This window comes from Artemia sp. Qi Xiang Cuo, chromosome 16 (genome assembly GCF_049724085.1).
Source record: "Artemia sp. Qi Xiang Cuo chromosome 16, ASM4972408v1, whole genome shotgun sequence".
Taxonomy (NCBI): Eukaryota; Metazoa; Arthropoda; class Branchiopoda; order Anostraca; family Artemiidae; genus Artemia; species Artemia sp. Qi Xiang Cuo.
The window spans coordinates 13245361-13262416 of NC_142809.1; the positions used below are offsets into that span (position 1 = coordinate 13245361).

General features: G+C 32.5%; 1 protein-coding gene across 1 annotated transcript in view; it reads left to right on the plus strand.

Annotated features, from left to right (window-relative positions):
- LOC148942584 (NPC intracellular cholesterol transporter 1-like) overlaps nucleotides 1-17056 on the plus strand; it is a 207138-nt gene that overhangs the window by 173632 nt on the left and 16450 nt on the right. Inside the window, exons 12-15 of the mRNA XM_089102048.1 lie at nucleotides 3014-3148; nucleotides 5252-5391; nucleotides 12464-12631; nucleotides 16753-17023. Of these exons, the coding sequence (XP_088958174.1) occupies nucleotides 3014-3148; nucleotides 5252-5391; nucleotides 12464-12631; nucleotides 16753-17023 (714 nt within the window). The remainder of the gene's footprint in view (nucleotides 1-3013; nucleotides 3149-5251; nucleotides 5392-12463; nucleotides 12632-16752; nucleotides 17024-17056) is intronic.

A 17056-nucleotide genomic window follows, 5' to 3' on the forward strand; every position in this document is an offset into this window, starting at 1 on the left:
TTTTAATGTCCTTGGTACTTCAACTGCTTATCCTTGAAAGTAGGGTCCTTGGAGCTATACAAATGCTTTGGTAGATTTCACAAATGGAAGCTTTTTTCAGCAGATATATCCAGTTTTGACACATTTGAAGGAAAAGTAGAAATTCACCCAACTTCTTCCGCCGAAGCTTTTGCGTTTCATTACGTAGGGTTAGGTTCTACATAATCTACATATCTACATATCTACATATCTACATAACTGAAGAGGAGCGAAGAGCAGATTCAAATTCTATGCCAAGAATCGTTATTTATCCTATTTTTCACTCCCGATGAGCGCTGAAGCAAGGTCCTATTTGAATGCACTAAACTTTGTCGGTCCTTCATCAAACAGTTCGTGTTAACGAGCTGTAAGTAAGGAGCGACGCGGCTCAAAAGTGACCGAAACTCTAAGAAATGAAGTTTTGATAACAGTGGATACATCAAAAGAATGGAATGTTGATGCTTATTCAAAATATATAAAATTCATCAAGTTTACTGTTCAGATCAAGAGTTATGGCCCTGAAAATAATTGCCCAATTTTTGAAAAAGAGGGGGGAAACATCCACAGAACATCAAGTGATCTTAATGAAAACCATGCCACCAGATTCAGAATGTCAGAGAACCCTACTGTAGAGTCCTCTGATCAAAATTTGAGATAACCATTTTTTTCAGCATAGTCAAAAGATTTAATAGCTATGTCTTTGAGTTTGACTTGACCCCCTACAGTCCCTGTGGGAAGGGCTGAAAGCTATGAACTTTGCCCATGTTTACATATAGCATTGGTTATTGGTAAGTATACAAATATTTTTGAAGAGGGGCTTTTTCGGGCGGGGGAGGGGGGTTAAGTGGAAAAATCTTTCCATGGAAGATTTTTTTCGTGAGGGAATGGGATTCTTTATAGAGGGGGAGCTGGATTTTCCAGGATTATTTAAAAAACGGTCACAAATAAAAAAAAACAAGTTATTTCAACTGAAAGTAAGGAACAACATTAAAACTTAAGAGGAACAGAAGTTATTCCGTATATGAAAGGGGCTCTCCCCTACTCATCTACGTATATGAATTGGTTTTCCCTCCTCAATACCTCGCTCTTTAATCTAAAGCTTTTATATAACCTTAAAAAAATCTTATTATTCTAACTAAACGGCCCTTGTGTTTCAGGAGTCATTCTTAAAGAATTGGAACAAAAAGTCAAACTTAAGCGTAAAGAGCAAGGCATTGAGAAGGGGGCAACCCCCGTCATATACACAATAATTTCTGTTCGTTTTAAGTTTTAATGTTGATACTTTTTTTTATATATTTGATTTCAGCTAAGGAGAAATATAAGGGAAAATGAGTAACTCCTGTTTAGGTATTTTGTATTGGTGGTGCTATAGTTCTTTCAACAGCTATTTTTGTGAACCAAGGCTAGGTTTCCCTGATCGAATTTTGACATTTAGATTATTGCAACGTATTTTTTTTAGTATTTTCCATAGATTCGTTGCAAAACACAGTGAAAAGTCTATTGAGGCATATATTTTTGAGCTTTTCATGGCGATGGCTCATCTCTTTGAGTCAAGACTAAGCCTCCATTATTGAAAGGCACATACTTAAATCAGAGAAATATATTTTCTTCATATTTTCCATATATATATATATATATATATATATATATATATATATATATATATATATATATATATATATATATATATATATATATATATATATATATATATATATATATATATATATATATATATATATATATATATAGTTATCATTTGATAGCTTAGAATCAGCTTTAAACATCTTCCAAGCTACATCTTTTAAACTTTTGTTTTTCTTTTAGATTGAAAAATACATTGAAAAGGCAAGAAAAATATGCAAAAATAGGAAAATGTTACCACTTTTTTTAATCAAGTTTAGATCATTCTCTTAGAAAAAGTCTAATGCCCTTGCCACATCATAGTCACATCTATCGATAAAGAAAGCGAAATATCATAAATGGCATGGCAATTTTCTTGGTTTTAGCGTCACACTTGTACTTAAAAAAAAAAAAAAAAATTGCAAGAAATTAGTTTAAAGAGTTTGCACCAACAGTAATTTGTGTCCAACTGTTCTCTACTAATACTAAGTCTTCTTAATTTTTGTCAGATTCCTCTCCCAGATAGAAAAAACACTGTTCTAAGTTTCCATCTTTTATAGTTTTAGAAATTATGCCTTAAACCTTGACTCTGATTGCTCAGTCAAAAAATTTATGTTTGAAAGTTGAACAATGTTCAACTCGAGAAATTACGAACGACGAACGTAATTGGCGCTACAGTCGTGCGTAGTTTTGATTTTATGACAAGTCTGACTATAATGTGGCATGGGCATAAATAATAAAATAATTTCTGCTCAGTGAATTGTTGCTTTTGAATTATTACAAACTCTTAGTTAGCTAGATGGCTGTGCTTACCTATTAGTGCAAATTTAACAAATCTCGGTGTCGATGTCGGTGTCGACAAGAAGCTCCTCGTGTGCAACCACATGAACGATATTTCGATTTTAGTTTTCAGTTAATACAGAAAACCTTGTTTTCCAAAAACTTGACTTGTAAATGGCAGCTATAGCCTACTTTTAAAGCCTTATTCAAAAAATAATATATTCACTCGTAACATCTAGCCAAAATTGAATTCGAGATACATTCTGAAATTATTTTTGAAATATTTTACACAAGGCAATTAAAAAAACCCACCCCCTTCTGGATATTCTGATTTTTTGTATTTTCTTTCAAACCAAAGTTTCAAAAACATTTTCTTGTGAAAATGGAGGCCTGACAAAATCACAGGGTTTTTTTTATCTTTTTTTTAGATTTTTTTAACGAACTAGCTAATATATTGTTAAATGCCCAGCCTAGCATATCGTTCTTATTGTAATTTTATTATATTTATTATTTTATTGCTTGGTGAATTTTTGCTTTTGAATTCAGGCTAGACAATGCCTTGTTTTTTGTCCTAAATTTCATTTGTTTCCAGGACCTATTGACTACATGACAGAGAGAGAACCACTAAGCACTCTCTTAATACGACTGCGTGAAAATCCTTTTGTAAAAAATTCATCAGTTGTCTTCTGGCATGAAAATTTTGAAAGATGGCTGGAGTCAAAACAAGGTGAACCTCTTGTAATATTCCTGAAACTATTCGCTGTCTGCTCCTAGGCTAAAACTATTTTCCAGTGCTCTCAGGTGGGACGCACATGCGCACCTTTTTTTGGTGATTTAGTATCGAGTCCTTCAAATAAGCACATTTTAAAGGAAGTTTTAAAAAAACGGGTGTAAGGCTTATGAAATTCATGGAAAAAAGATATGCTCAAAATATTGTTAGTTTTTGTTGTTTTGATTTTTAGTTTTTTCCAGTCTTGCCAGGCAGGACGCTTTTCCACTCTTTTTTTGGGGTGATTGAGTGTCCAGTTTTTCAAATGAGCCCATTTTTTAAACAAATGTTTTTGAAACTTGCACTTTCGACCCATTTAGTTAAAAAAAAATTCTATGATACCTTTTCAATCTCTTGTGGAGCCGATGTCTCCTTTCAGGCATCTGGAACCGCATCAGTTGTAAAACCCCCTATCAGTAGTAAAACTGTAAAACTCCAAAACAGTAGTAAAACATTAAAAATCCATCAGTAGTAAAACTGTTTCAAAACTGATGACCATCACTGCATATGTGTCCGAAATATCTAGTATTTATTGCAAAATTTTATCACTGTTTATGAGAGTCACTGTCAATTAAAAGGATTTTATCCCTATTTTGGACTTTAATTTATCGTCATAGAAAGGCAGTGTGATCTCCGAAATTATATATATCACCTTCCCATAGAACAAAAGATCTAATGCCAAAAAGCTGAAGAACAAAAATCGGTCTAAGGTCTGTGAAATTCACAGAAGGAAAATATAGCCTGGATACTTTAAGTTATCATTATTTTTACTTCTGTTGTTTTGGTTTTTAGTTTTTTCGGTGCTGCTGGAAAAGCTAAAGACAAATTTTTGCTCTTTTTCTTAGGGGATTTAACATCGAATTGTTCAGCGCATTTTTAATCAACCGTTTTTAAAAACGATACTTTCGGATCATTTAGTTCGAAAAATGGTACTTTTGATGCTTTTCCCCTTTGATGGATCCCCTGTCTTCTATCAGGTATCTGGAAACATGTGGTTTCCCATAGACCTAAAGATACAAGACCGAAAGGTTTAAAAATAAGAAAACGGATATAAAACCTGTGAACTTTACAGAATATAAGTGCGCCATACTAGGGGCGTTACTAGCCAATTTTTTGGTGGGAAGAGGGGGGGGGGCAAGAGATTTTACTGACTGGCTGGTCATTTTTACCGACAGTTTTTGTCAAAAATTAGCTTACTGTCAGTTTCGAATAAAATACGTAAAATCACTGCACGAGTCAGTAAAACCTCTGCATTTATAAACCGAGATTCAGATTTCGGTACGTATCATGTCACTGTTTTTATGCTGTTTATTTAAACAGGTGGGAAATTGTGGCGCCATCGGAAAAATCACGGCAGGAGTCGGTAAAACTGCTGCGTTTACCGACCAATTTCGAAATTTTTGTAGATGACATGTCAGTGTTTTTGTGGCCTTTTTTTTATCGAGTGACCAAAAACATTGACGGGAGGCGTCCTCTCCCCCATACGTGACGGCACTGTGCTATACATACTTTAGGTTCATATTGTATTTAGTTTTTGGTGTTTTCTTTTCTTTTTTTCTTTATCCGGAGCATTTTACTTTAACTAGTTTTTATTAAAATAAACTTTTTCTCAACTTTTCTAATATTCCGTAGAACCAAGAGGAGGTAAAGCGTCTCAGATCCATTCTCTAATGGTATCCCAGGCAGAAGCCAATTTTTCCTACCATGGTTTCAATTTAGCCATGCAATTCTAATTTATTGTGTGGAGCTATTGTAAGAGTGTGAATTTACGCATTTTTTGAATATTTTAGAAGGATTTTTGCTAAACAATAAATGCTACCCCCCTCCTTTAAAAAAGCTGTCCAACTTATACATTGCTGTGTGTCTTCATTTACCAAACTCTGTATAATATTTAGGGGTATAACTTTTTCTTATTACTTAGTCATCTCCCCACTCTTCCTTATTGTCGCGTCATGTTTCCCTTTTTTGCTTCCCCCCTCTCTCTCTTTCTCTCTCTCCCTCTCTCTTTTTTTTCGTTTTTGCATGCAACTCTAAATGTTGACGATATTGTTTTCATTACAGTTGCCTATCCAAGCGAAGATGATGAATTTAAAAAGCTGGTCCAGGATTTCTTATTATTCACAAAAGATGGCAGGCAGTACCTCCATGATGTCAAAATAAATGGGTCTATTATTGACAAAAATTTCAATTTCACAATAATTGTAAGTTATATCGAAGATTTTACAAATCAATGAATATGAAACATTCCTTTGCGGCCTGGGGACAAATGATAACGCACGAAACATTCCTCATTAACAAGCAAAAGCTACTGACTTTGCCTTAATGGAACAAGATGGACGGTCGAATACCTCTATGACAATTTTAAGTGACTTTACTGTATTCAGTGCCCCTTAATTCCAATGACATGTATTTGGGGGCGGGTGTTCTACCCCTAGACTTGTACACCCTCCCCTAAATTTTAAAAATACCTCTTGTGGTATTTTCATTTAAAAATGGCATTTCTTAATATTGTCTTTGAATAAATTGAAAAAATGATAAAATTGTCCCCCTAAATAAAAATAAGCCCTAATGAGATTCAAGTTCAATATCAGCTAAGGAAAAAGGCTCAAGAGGCAAAATGCCTGTTTTGGTAATTTCATTGAAAAAACAATAAAAATGAGAAATTTGCTTCTTGCAAATTCAAAAATATACTTTCCCCCATAAACTTTCGTGATTGCTTAAGTTGCTTAAGTGTTGCTTAAGTAGATCACCATTTACATGGTAGTGTCGGTGCTTTAACAAGATTCAAAATTCGAGTTTCCTCACTTATTCACATAAACAGAAGGAAAGTTCTTATTGCACCCATCACAAAATACACAATGGCATATAATATAGAGGATAGGTAGAGGATATAGAATACGTAAAAATTACTCAAAAATGGAGATAAAAACTGCACAAGAAATTAAATTGTTCATCAAATTAATTTATTTGTTATCAACTAGTTTGAATTGACAGAGCGAAAGAAAAGATATCACAAAATTTATAAAGATAATTTGAAAAACTTAACTGACATAAAAGAAAATCAAACAAATTTAGCAAAATAATTTAAAATACTGTACGAAAATAAAGAATCAAAGAAAAAGACAGCAGAATTAAAGAAAAAGACTGTACAAAAGAATGTACTGGCATAAGAGAAAAAAAGAATAGAAGAAAAAGACTGTACTGGCAGAAGAGAAAAAAAGAATAAAACATAAATACTGTAATGGCGAAAGAGAAAAAAAAGAATAAAAGCCTGTGCTGGCGGAAGAGAAAAAAAGAATAAAAGAAAAAGACTCTTCTGACGGAAGAGAAAAAAAGAATAAAAGAAAAAGAGTGTACTGGCGGAAGAGAAAAATGAATAAAATAAAAAGACTGTAATGGCGGAAGAGAAAAAAAAATCAAACAGATATGCCTAGATAATCTTCCAGAATTGTTCTCTTTATTGGTGTTACATTAAACAAGTTCTTTAATGAGGGTGTACACTGACAGGATTGCCAGTACCACTGAAATACAGCCAAAAAACATCCCATGATCCACAGAACACGGCTAAGGGTAAGCAAGGTCGTGATTTTCAAGTGCAAATTTTGAACAAAAAATATACATACCACCTATAGAAAAGAATATTCTATTAGAAAATGATATCAGTTCCATTTTTAAGAATTGTCGTTTATGGCCTGTTCTTGGTGATTTATGACAGCATTATGAGTATTATAGTATATTTTATACTTATAAGTATATTTTTGGGAAAAAAAAAGTTGAAAATTTTCAGATGATTAAAAAAGTAAAAACAAAAAAACATCTCTACAAACATTATTCTTCCAAAAGATCACGACTGACATAATCGCCATCTATAGTTTTAATCCCCATCTTGTACTTTTTACTTTTAATCCCCATCTATAATATAATCCCCATCTATATTTTTAATCCTCATCTATAATATAATCCCCATCTTGTACTTTTAAAATATCATAGGTATTTTTTTTTGCTATAATTATATTGGATGTGATTTTAAGACATGAAAAAAAAGTGGAAAAAAAATCTATGTAAAAAAATAAAATTAACCCCCCACGCCCAGAGAGAGTAGGGATTAACAGAAATAATCATACTTTTTTTTAGATTTTTTTTATATTTCTCTTGTATTATACCTTGTATTGTCTTAAATTCAATTACTGAGTGGTAGTTGTCTAGATTCTGCTGGATTTGCTGAAATTCATCAAAATTTAAAATTTCGATAGGAGGTCGATAAATAAAACTTTTTTATTAAGATTAATGAGCAATTTGCTTGTGCAAAAACAAAGAAGATTTCTTGTCTTCAGGATAAGAAGTTTGGATTTGTAAAACTGGCTAAAAATATTTGGGTAAAAAAATATCTGGGGTTTCAGCAAATATTACTCCTCTCCTCTTTTACCAGTGCTTATATTATACCCAAATTCACGAAATTTTCTTGAATTCTGCCGAACGAAACATTGGGTTCTCCATTACTTCCCCAAAATTAATATTAATCATTAATGTCTCGCATTAACTTTGGTTGATTTACGAATTTTAATTTTTTTGGAATATTTTGGAGACACTAGTTTTTCATTTGGGAAAATTTGAGGAAACCCAAAAAATTCATATTACAATTAAAGAGCTCTTAACGAACATTGAACAGATTGTCAAGCAATATTAAAGAACAATCGCATGCAAAAAAAATCTTACTTTCAACATAAGAGAACTGTATATTTGGTGTCAAAGCTACTAAAAAAGATTGGAGATAAAATATCCTAAGTTTCGGTAACGCAGAATAAACAAAAATTATTCTCTTCTTATTGTTAATGTTTTGCGTTAACATTCGCTAATTTACGTGCGCTAGTTAACGTTAATTATGAACAAATGTTTCTGAGTAGTTAATTTTATTTCGAAGAAATTCTATAAAATCCAGAAAATTCGGGAATAGTGAAAGCATTACGTATTATTATGAATGAGCTTTTAACGAATATTTAACGAATACCTTACGAAGTATTGAGCAATATTAACAAACTATCATATATAAACACATTTTCCCTTACTTTCAAGATAAGAGAAACCCAATTTTGATATCGTAGCTGACTAAAAATCATTGGGGCTAAAATGTCCAGGGTTTCGGCAATCAACTGGGACAGATTTTGTGATTCTGCAAAAGTTACACAAAATCTATTCCTTTCCTCTTTCAAAATAAATTATCTTGTGCTTCCATTGTGATAAATTATCACAATCGCATGCAAAACAAATTTCTTACTTCAACAGAAGAGAAGTATATTTTTGGTATCAAAGCTACTAAAAAAGATTGGAGCTAAAATATCCTAAGTTTCGGCAATCTACTGACGCAGAAAGTTAAGCAAAGATTATTCCTTTCTTCTGCTAAAACTAATTAGCTGTGCTTCTTTCTACTATATCCTAATTTTACAGTGTTTCTTTTAGTTTCCCTGAAATGAAATTGACTTGACGGACATCTCCTCGAGAATTAACGGCAATGATTAATGTTTTGCGTTAACATTCGCTAATTTACGAGCGCTAGTTAACGTTAATTATGAACAAATATTTCTGAGTAGCTAATTTTATTTCGAAGAAATTCTATAAAATCCAGAAAATTTGGGAATAGTGAGAGTATTACGTATGATTATGAATGAGATTTTAACGAATATTTAACGAATATCTTACGAAGTACTTAGCAATATTAACGATCTATCATATATAAACTTATTTTTCCTTCCTTTCAAGATAAGAGAAACCCAAATTTGATATCGTAGCTGACTAAAAATCATTGGGGCTAAAATGTCATGGGTTTCGGCAATCAACTGGAAAAGATTTTGTGATTCTACAAAAGTTACACAAAATCTATTCCTTTCCTCTTTCAAAATAAATTATCTTAGGCAGCATTACCCATGCTTCCACTTTAACCGAATTTTACTGAGTTTATCTGAGTTTTCCTGAAATAAAATTTATTCTTCCGAAATATCCCCAAAAATCAATGGTTACGATTAGTGCATCGCGTTACCGTTCGTTAAGTTACGAACTTTTTTTTTCGGAGGTTTCGGAGAAAACAGCTTCATTCGGAAAAAAATAGGAATTCCCAAAAAATTGAGGATAGTTTGGAGAAATATAACTGCCAAAAAGTGTCATGTCACCTTTTGAATTTGCTACAGCCAATTTTTCTAAGCGTGAATGTCTGGCTAGATGTGCCCATGAATACCCCTTAAACAGGTCTCCAGGATTACGAACTATCTGCTTTCACGGTAGACCCAACCTAATCCGCCGTAAACTGCCTTTACCTTTGAGTCACGATCCATGCATTATGCTTAAAGTCACATTCCAGATCTATGATTTTTATTCGCTAATTTATGACGCATCCTTTAGTACTCTAGTATCATTCTTAGTAACTTTTTTATTTTATTATTAGTTATTATTTATATAGCGAAGTAATGAATTATTATTAATAAATATATTAGTAATAAAACATAAAAAACTTGTATAACTGAATTATATAATGAATAATAATTAACAATATAGTGATATAATATGTGTGATAAATGATATTTCTTGGTAATATATAACATGATAAAGTATTGATAATAAACTTGGTATGTAATGGCACGCCAAAATATGAAATAAATTTTGTATTATCAATATTCATTAATTATCATTATATTACAAGTAATTATCTTTACTAGCTTTCCTTATAACTAGCACTTATTACTAGGCATTGCCTTTAATATCTTTAGTATAGCACCATTCTGAAGTGTTGGAGTTAATTCTTCCTAATAATTTCTCGGACCACAATCAGTGACCTCAATACACTCAATCACACAAATTTAGGAGGGGGAGGTAATAGGAAAAACAAATTTGCCATATATATAATTCTTTTTAATGAAAATACCAAGAAAGGCATTTTTCAATGAAAATGCCCTAACTAAGCTATTTTTTCAAAATCTATGGAGGGGCAAAAATCTAGGGACAACAAGCTGTCCCAATTGACACCACAGACCACATTACCTTTTCCATTTATAATTTAAATGAAATTAGTGTTTTCTATTTTATTTAAATTTCCACCAAAAAATAATTTCTCCCTGCGTGGTTATGCAACACCGTTCGTTCAAATCTTATAAAATGACATTTTTCCATCTCATTAATTCTCCTGCCGATGTGGCCCCAGCGTCGAGAGTCTAAACATCATACTCCTCCAAGACACTTGGTTTTGAGCAGCCACGGGTAAATTTACAGGTCTTATTACTCCCTTGCTTAGGAACCGATGTAAACTATCGGATCAACTTGTTCTTGGACGACCACGTGGTCATTTCCCACCCGGTGGCCATGGGTTTGAAATCGTAGGCGATACGACACGGAGTTTCTTCGGCATTCGGAGGAGATGGCCGTACTATCTCAGCGTACTTTCCGCAGCTTGAAGGGAGGATTGAATCTGCATTGTACGGGACAGGAGGTTTGCGTTGCTGATAAAATTGTACCAGCGAAGTCCCTCTATCTTTCAAAGTCCTTTGAATTCAGTCATACCTCAAAGTCATGGTGTTTGTTGGCGGAGTTTCTGTGCCATATAATTACAGATGCATCACATATTTGCATCTTTGTGAGGCGGCTAACAATGGGATTGCACCAAACTTTGTTGAGTTTCCTTAGAATGGAAGTTACCTTGACGATTCGCACTTTAACTCCATTCTCGACTAATCCATCACTTGACAGAATGGAGCCAAGATACATGAAGTCCTTTGTGACTGTTACTTGGCCTTAGCACACTTTGACTGCAATAGGGGGTGGTTGAAATGGTTCAGAATCAATAAACATGACTTTCGTTTTGCTTTAGCGGATGTTGAGCTCAACTTTGCTAGCTTCTTCTCTCACGACTGACAGCACTGCACCAAGTTCTTCGAGGGTGTTTGTTGTGAGTGTCAAGGCATCGGCTAAGTCAGTATTGCTCAAAAGTCTGTCGCTTTCTATTTCCATAGTGGCAGAATTATTCCAGCCCGTCATTCCTTCGGAACGATCTCGGTGCGTCAAACTATGCAGTGAAGTGTTCCAACCTCACGTTATTTACCTCGTCGTTGCGTCTAATCTACTTGCCGAGTGAGACAAAGATTAAATTAATAAGTATTATTTTAGATATGCAAAGTTTCTATTGTTCATTCCTAACCGGCACTGAAATCCCCGTCTCGAAAAATTTGGAACTATGAGTCCAGTCAAACAGTGGTCTGTGATACAGCGGATGCAAGAGAAGCCTGTGATAAAAATAATACTGAATGCACACCGTTTTTCTTCTATAATAACTTAAGCGTTTGTTTTTATTGGTGTATTTAGTTTTTTCGTTTTACTTTTCTTTGCTCCAGTATAATATTTTGTAGATGGTGGGTAAATAAATCATTATTATTATGTCATTATATATAATATCATTATATATCATTATACAAAGTTATTATATCATTAACCATTTTTAGTGATGTAGGATTCTAAAAAGGGAATGTCCCGTTTTAAATACACACCAACATTATTTGAAGGTCATGATGTTGACATTTTGTTTTGGTTTCATGATGTTGACATTTTGTTTTGGTTTCATGATGTTGACATTTTGTTTTGGTTTCATGATGTTGACATTTTGTTTTGGTTTCATGATGTTGACATTTTATTTTGGTTTCATGATGTAAACATTTTGTTTTGGTTTCATGATGTTGACATTTTGTTTTGGTTTCATTATGTTGACATTTTGTTTTGGTTTCATGATGTTGATATTTTGTTTTGGTTTCATGATGTTGACATTTATAGCCTTTCTTTGGATCAAATTCCTTAGAATTTGTTTTAATGGAGATCTGTTTCTTTTTATTTTAATTTTTTTTTTCGATTTTTATTTTAATTTTTTTCTTTTTCTTTTTTTTATTTCAGTTACAAAAGCATGAATTGGTTGGTTTTGCGTAATAATCAACGAAGACAAAATATAATTTTTCACATTGAAGATCAAATTAATATTAAACTTCACTATTTTCGGTAGCGTATTCATGCTGGATTGTATGTTCTTGTTCATTGCTTTCTTTCTAACCGCAATTTTAAATAAATTAATTAATTAATAAATAAAAAACGGTGAATTTTGCTGGCAGCTTTGGGTACAGTGAGTAACTTCAAAGAATCCTTCAATTGTAACAAATAATAACTGTTGTAAAAAAATTTAAATATAAAATTGCAACAATATACAGAAAGTAATTGCAACAATTTTAAAATAATCAAATAAATTTGCAGGCTTCAAGAATGCGATTCCAGCATCCCACTCTAGTAGATGCTTCAGACAAAAATCTAGCAATAGAATCTCTGTTGAGTCTGGAGAATTCAATTGAATTCTATGGTAACATCACACCCAGAACTCCAGTTATATATACAGAACGCTATGTGGAATGGGAAGCCAATAAGGTAACGTCTTTTGTGTTCTTATGTATCAAGGCAACGTTGTTTATATCACTTTTAACTGCTAAAGTAGTGAAAACCAAAAAGGATTGTTTGAATTGGTTAAGTGGAAATTTGCACATCACATATCTTTAAAAATTAGGAAAAATCGGAATATCAGTCTTTGATGAAAAAGACCTCCATATACTATTTTGTAATTTTGATGGTTGTGAGTGCCAAAATAAAAAAAAGGGGCGTGGGTGAAAAATAAACAAAAATAAGCTGAAAACATATGGCACCGAATAGCTCAAAGTTTATTTTGAAAGTACAGTTTCCTTTGAGAGTCAATAAATCACTAATATTTGAATTTTTTGGCCAAAAATCCTTGTCCTATTTGACTAATTAGTTTTGCTCACTTATTTTTACGGTTCAACATTACAACATTGACGAAAATATGGCACTGCTTAGAAATTCAAAGAAACTCATAATTTTGAAACAAGAAAGAAAGCACGGATTTTCGAAATGAATAGACCTAATGTGGGTCCAGGGGCAAAAAATATTTTTTATTGATATTTTTGGTGCTTTATGACTCAATTGAATTTCGAGTATGATTGTTAAGTATGTACAAAAAAGAAGAATGATGGGGGAGGTAAGGGAAACGAAAAAAAAAACACCCAAATGAAAAAAAACGAAAAATTAGATTTTTCCAAAAGTAGGAAAAAAAGAAGAAACATTTAAAAAATCCAATATTTTTGGGAGCATAGCAATACTGACTTAAAACAAAATTCTATAGAAACGGTTATATTTGTAATTCGCAGCATTAAAGGAAAACCGTGAGAAGCTTTCCATCTAAAAAGTCCTTAAAAAGTCCTTAAAAAGTCCTTAATTATTGATTCGAAAGTTTTACTGCAACTATGTCATACTCAAATCTACCGCAGCTAAATCTACAAGAAACTAGATATATCAAGACCTAAACGCGATACTTGCGGCAGTAATATAGCATCAGTAATAAAAATCTTATTAAATTCTCATTTACATTATGTTGACTTTTCTTAAGAAAGGAAATGCACTAGAAAATAATTACCGTTAGTTTGACTGGCGCTATTTTGCAGGTTATTACCCACAGTAGGTTTCAGACCCTTTTTGGCAGCGTTGCTGTAGTAAGAAATATTCTTGTAATCCTTAAAAAAAAAAATATTTCTCACTTAGAAAATAAGTTGGTATTCATTCTCATTTCTTAAAGAGAAGACAGTAATGCTCAGCGTGGAGCTGCTCTTCCGTGAGGACTTTCTTTGTTTCCTTGGCAATGCTGTCTCTGTAAGGACAACTCATATAATCAAAATTTACAAAAAAATATTTCTCATTTAGGATGGATATCTAAAGACTTGATATTCACCTGCTTTAGCCACAAAAAATGCCGAAATTCAGCGTAGAATTGCGCTTCCATGACAGCTTACGTTGTTTCCGTGGTAATGCTATCTCCTTTAGAACTGTTCATTTAGTCCTTAAGGAAAACAAAGCATTGTTTCTCATATAGAAATGAATGCCTGAACAGTTCACGTTTGCTGTCATTTCTCAAACAGAAGACGCCAACATTTAGCACAGAAAAATTTGTCGATGAGAATTACCTTCGTGATACGCTGCCTCTGTTCCCCGAAGTTTATTTTAAGTTAGAAACGACAGCCTTTTGTTCAAATATATTTATCAAAGAAAAGACATAACTACAACAAAATTTCAAAATTTAATTTTAGCAATTCATTTTTTAATCGCATACTTTTACAGACAATAACAAAATCACTGAAATCTAGAATTACACTTTTAACCCGAATTTCGTAAACCCTTGTGTTTATTGTGTTTGGAAGACAATAAAAAAGTAATTTTGCTGAGAGCTTCATGAAATCTACTCTCATGAGTAATAGATCAAATCTGATGGGTAATGCCTAGTGGAAGCAAAAGTAGTCTAGTGTTTAGTTTCATTAAAAGAAAACCAACATTGAATGACTTTACCAGGCTCTGTAGAAAACACTTTTTAACTTATGAATCAAACAATAAAAAATTATGAAGAATGAACATAGGCCATTCAACCGCAAAATAAAGGAAAAATAATAACAAAAAAAGCGAATACAAATAAAATAAATAAATAAAAGAAAAGAAAAATAAAAAGAAACAAAACTAGAAATGTGAAGTCATGATCGCATGCGTCCAAGGGTCCGATGCCCGAACTGATGACCTTAGCGAGTGGAGGGTGGTGACTTGATGCTATCTTTAAGCCGGCTTTAGATCTAGTTTTTTCAAGTATTTTAGCCAAAAAGCCCCCAAAAAAGCCTTTTTAAGACCCAAGCCTTTTAACTATTATTGAGATTTCACATAAATATAGTAAGAGAGGGAAAGGGGTTGGAGAGAATTTTCTGCTAAAATAATAAAATTAATATAATAAAATCAATATAATAAAATTAATATATTAAAATTATCCATTCTTTCTTAAGAACAAATTAAAATAAATTTGTTTACAAGCAATAGAGTAATCCCAAGTAAAGCCCAAGTAATTCCAAAGTAAAGTAACTCCACATCCCCCCTGTAATTAGTAATGTTTTATTCTAAATCCACCACTGAAAATTCGTAATATAATCTAACAAATTTAATAATTTAATTGTGATTCATATATCCACCGTGGAGAGTGGGAGATGTTTGAAACTCGACGTGAGGTACAGAAGCTAAGTGAATACTTCAAATCAGCATAGTTGAATTATTATAAACATCTAATGCATAAGGAATTAGAATTTGGGATTGACTCTGAAAGATTTAGTGCCGTTATAGTAGGGCAACCTCGTTAGGGAATTATTCCGCTTGGGAAAACCTTTTCCTGTATTTTAATTGCGTTGTCAAAAGTTTCGGAAGAAGAATATGATACGTTAGTTTTTAAGTAACTAGTTAAACTTGTTTTTTTTATGTAGAAGATGTTATGAAACCGCTTGCGTTTATCTAATCATATTTGGCAATGAGATACGCAACAAAATATGACTTTATTACAGGTTAAGCAATTAAAGTATTAGTAAAAAAAAAATCATAGAAAGGAAAAGCTGAATACAAAAAAAAAAAAAAAAAAAAAATGAAAAATGAAAATACAAAATGTGGGTTTTAGATCTTAGATTCAAAGCAAAATTTTGAATCAATCAATAATCTACACAAAACTCTACAAAGTCTGCAAAAACTCTGCCAAAAACCTAGCTCACAGATATTGAATTGCGTACAGTTTATCCCTATAATTACATTTACTTCACATTTACTTTGATTTCGTCTATTTCTTTGTTTATTATGCGTTTCTATAATCTTTTATATTCTTCTTCTTTTTCTCCTTCTTCTTTTATTCATGCTATGAAACTGTCCATGTTTATCCAATCATATTTTGCAATAAGATCCAGTGAACGAAGATGACAGACCTAGCAAGTCTAGCTTTCGGAAAAAAAAAATCTAACAAGATTTTTTTTTGCAGGAGGGGGGGAGTACTTACCATGGGGGAAGTATTTCTGCGGGGGAATTTTTCAGGGGGGACACCGGCTTCCCAAGCAAGTACGGTTTTCAGAAAACTAATTTTTTCTTCTTCTTCGTCTTTTTTATGTGGAAGACGTTATGTAACCGTTCTTGTTTATGTGATCGTATTTTCCAATCAAATTCGTTCTAAAAATAATAAAAAAAATCGTGTAATTACGATTTTCGAAAAAAATAAAAGTTTCCTAGTAAAGTTTTTTATTGGTGAAAACTTTATCAATATAGCAGTTCATTGGCCTTAAACCAGCCTTGTCCTATTTTTAAAATAAATGGTATTCTTCTGTTTTAGTTTGATACACATGTATATATATTTCATACTATATTATTCTTTATGTTTTATCGACTTCATTTATATTTTTATATATATATATATTATTTTGTTATTGAAATGCTTTCAAAGGCAGAGTACAACTGGTTTTCAATCAATTTCCTGGGGAATTGGTTTCAAATATGGTTTTGTGTTGTAATTCTACCAGAATTTGGAAGCTAGTTTTACTAGGTTTTTGAGTATTCACCTTTGCATAGGCCTGGCATAGCCTCTCACTGACTTCTTAACATCAACTCGAACATGGTAAAGACTATATTTTTCATGTTTCCAGGTTATAACTGAAGAATTGATTAGAAATCTGGGACTTACCTTACTGGCAGTTTTGATTGTGACATTTGTGATCATCTGCGATATCAGGACTGTTATGTTAGTTTTTAGTTGCATTGCCCTCACACTAATAGATGTTATTGGTATCATGTACTACGTGGGATTAACAATAGAGATCTCTACTTCAATATTAATCATCCTTTCTTGTGGATTGGCTGTGGACTACGCTGCTCATATTGGACATACTTTTGGGACTGTGAGTGGGAATCGAAGCGGTAAGTTGTATAGCTGTGAAGGTTGTTATGAAG